The sequence below is a fragment of the Mauremys reevesii genome, unplaced genomic scaffold (genome assembly GCF_016161935.1).
Source record: "Mauremys reevesii isolate NIE-2019 unplaced genomic scaffold, ASM1616193v1 Contig16, whole genome shotgun sequence".
Lineage (NCBI taxonomy): Eukaryota > Metazoa > Chordata > Testudines > Geoemydidae > Mauremys > Mauremys reevesii.
The window spans coordinates 858,803-861,800 of NW_024100782.1; the positions used below are offsets into that span (position 1 = coordinate 858,803).

At 48.4% G+C, this 2,998-nt stretch overlaps 1 protein-coding gene across 1 annotated transcript; it reads left to right on the top strand.

The window, feature by feature from the left end:
- Window positions 1-1,286: 1,286 nt before the first annotated feature.
- LOC120393179 (olfactory receptor 13H1-like) lies at window positions 1,287-2,219 on the top strand. The gene has a single exon (XM_039517751.1). The coding sequence runs from the start codon at window positions 1,287-1,289 to the stop codon at window positions 2,217-2,219; it is 933 nt and encodes a 310-aa protein (XP_039373685.1).
- Window positions 2,220-2,998: the final 779 nt, after the last annotated feature.

Below are 2,998 nucleotides of genomic sequence, written 5' to 3' on the forward strand. Positions count from 1 at the left end.
TGCCAGGCTGAGTCAGCCCACCGTGGGTCGGATCTCCTAAAGATCCACTAGTTACCGGGCTAGCCACTCACACTGGTGTACACACACACACACCAAGGCCTCTTTTTCTTCCTTTTTCTTTTTTTTTAACCCTTTTTTTTAACCTTTTTATCTCTTTTTAATTTTTTTTTTTTTTAACCACGATGCATCTTTACCTGGTCCGGACCAATACCATGAGGCGGTATGACAACCCCTCTTGAGGCGGTAAAAACCCCTCAGCACCGGTGCATTCTAATGCATTTACCTATGCATTACCTTATGCATTACCTTATGCATTTACCTTGGCCAACTCAGCAGTTCCCAGTACTGCTATAACCTAAACTTATTGGGGCCTCTCCCCAATACCACTTTGCATCTGATCCTGCTGCACAGTCAATAAGTTCAGATGGCGTGAGCCCAACAGAGACAGACGTCCTCACGGAAATTCCTCCTCCGATACCCCAATAGAGATTTCAAAAGGTCTCATACCTCTCATGTGGCGCCATGGGGTTCGAAGGGGAATGATCCGTAGTAGCCGTCTGTGGGTCCATGGGCGTTGCCATCCCGGACGAGCCCCCAAATTGTCGAAGAAAAACTCAGTTCTCGCTTTTTGTTTGGGTGCAGCAAAATCAAATACTTTATTATTTCTCCAGTAATTACCATGGAGGGAGAGAGTGCCATAGGACACAGGGTCGCCCCAGTCCTGGACAGGTCTCTCAACTGGTAAACAATCACAGCAAGCCTTTATACCTTTGTTACAGACAATTTCTAGCAATAATACAGACAGTAAAAAGCAACAACTACATTTTGTTTATACATAGCAAAAAGGCTTATCTTATTTGTCTCAGTCCTAAGAAAAGCAAGCCTGCATTTTGGTTAGTGATTGCAAGGTCGTAATAACTTTGTACACAGTTCCTGTCCTGTCGCCTCGCACTATCTTTGCTCCTACAAGTCTCACGTCATTAGGGTTACAGTATGGCCTGACTCTTGCTAACTAACATTCATTAAGATCTCTTCAAATCCTTGTTAATTATTTACTGGCTTCCACACTATCTTCAGTAGTTTTATTTCAGGTGCTAGTGCAATATAAACAACTGTACTTGGTACATTTCAGTATTGTCCACAGCATTGTGTAGGCTATTGCAGAAAACCGTCCATTTGCACATAATGCCCGGCTTTGCATGGCATGATGTCTCTCCTGTTGTTAGCCCTCAATGTAGTAACCACTCCTCCTGTCTCTTGGCAGATGAGCCCTGAACTGTGGTACCATGGAAGGAGACAATGACTCTGTGGTGACTGAATTCATCCTGGTAGGAATTTCTGGTGGCCCTCATGTGAAGTTCACTCTCTTTGGCTTCCTTTTTGCAATCTACCTACTGACCCTGGTCGGAAACACTCTCCTGATCCTGCTCACCAGAGTGGACCTCCGACTCCACACCCCCATGTACTTTTTCCTCAGTAACTTGTCCTTCTTAGATATCTGCTATATCACCATCAACGTCCCTCAGTTGATGGTCCATTGCCTCTCCAAGAGACCCTCCATCTCCCTGGGCAGGTGCTTGGCTCAGATGTACATCTCACGCTTCTTGGGGATAACCGAGTGCCTTCTGCTGGCTGTGATGGCTTATGACCGCTGGGTGGCCATCTGCAAGCCGCTGCGCTATACCCTCGTCATGAGCAACAGGGTCTGCGTCCAACTGGCAGCCATGTCATGGAGTGGCAGTTTCCTTCTGTGCCTGTCTGATTTCCTGGCCAAGCAACCTCGCTTTTGCGGACCCAACGTCATCAACCACTTTGCTTGTGAGCTCCAGTCCATGCTGAAGCTGGCCTGTTCGGACACCCGCAGCAACCAAATCGTGATGATCAGCACCAGCGTCCTGGTCCTGCCGGTGCCCTTTTCCTTCATCCTCGTGGCCTATGTCCACATCATTGTGACTGTGCTGAGGATCCACTCCACCCAGGGCAGGATCAAGGCCTTCTCCACCTGTGCCTCCCACATCACCGTGGTGGCCTTGTTTTACGGGGCAGCCATCTTTGTGTATCTGCAGCCTCAGTCCAAATCTTCCGCGGATCAGGACAAGTACATTTCCCTCTTTTATGGAGCAGTCACTCCGGTTCTAAACCCTCTGATCTACAGCCTGAGAAACAAGGATGTGAAGGAGGCCCTGAGGAAGTTGGCAGGATCGAAAATGAATTGCTGAGAGCTTCCGAGAGCTTTGATTCCTTTCTCCCATGTGTGCTTCAGAGCCTTCTTCATGTGCCTCCTGACTTAACAACGTAGAGACGCTCAGGATAGAGAGTTGTAGAGGAACCTGATTCCTGACCTAAACGACGTTGGATGGTGAAGGAAGGATTCCAATTTCCCAGACTGAGGCGGACTTTATTTGTTAAAGTTTCACCTCGCATCTCTTTCTGTAGTAAATTATAAGTGAGTAGAATAAAGGAAGATGGGAATAAAAAGTCAAAATATTATTTTTTTTTCTCAGAACGGGGAATCTTTTGGTGCAGAAGTGTCAAAATGTTATGTCTGACACTAACCTGTCTTCCCCTGAGCACTACTGTTAATCATGGGGAAATACTTCTCTGTGGGTTGAAATATATTTCCCCAAGGTCACAGAGACCCTGTAGCAAGGCCGAAGACTCACCGGCGTGGCGCCTCCTGTTGGTCATCTGGGAATTAACTCTTTTCCAGTCTCAGAGCGCCCTCTGCTGGCCGGTGTCTCGCCTACATCAGGCCCTGTGTCCCTCCTAGACCCTCGTGCCCTTTATCTTGGTGTTCTGCCCCAGAAGTCCCCACACTCTGGGTCTTCTCTCCCAGGGGGACCCACCAACCCTCTACACCCACTTTGCCTCAGTGGCTACTGCCAGTCGTCATCTAGCCCTCATTCACTAGGGCAGCCTTCAGCCTGTAAGGGCCCCTTATCACTGGCAAGGTGATTGGACCAGCTGCCTAGCCCTGGGCGACATGTCTGCCGCCCCA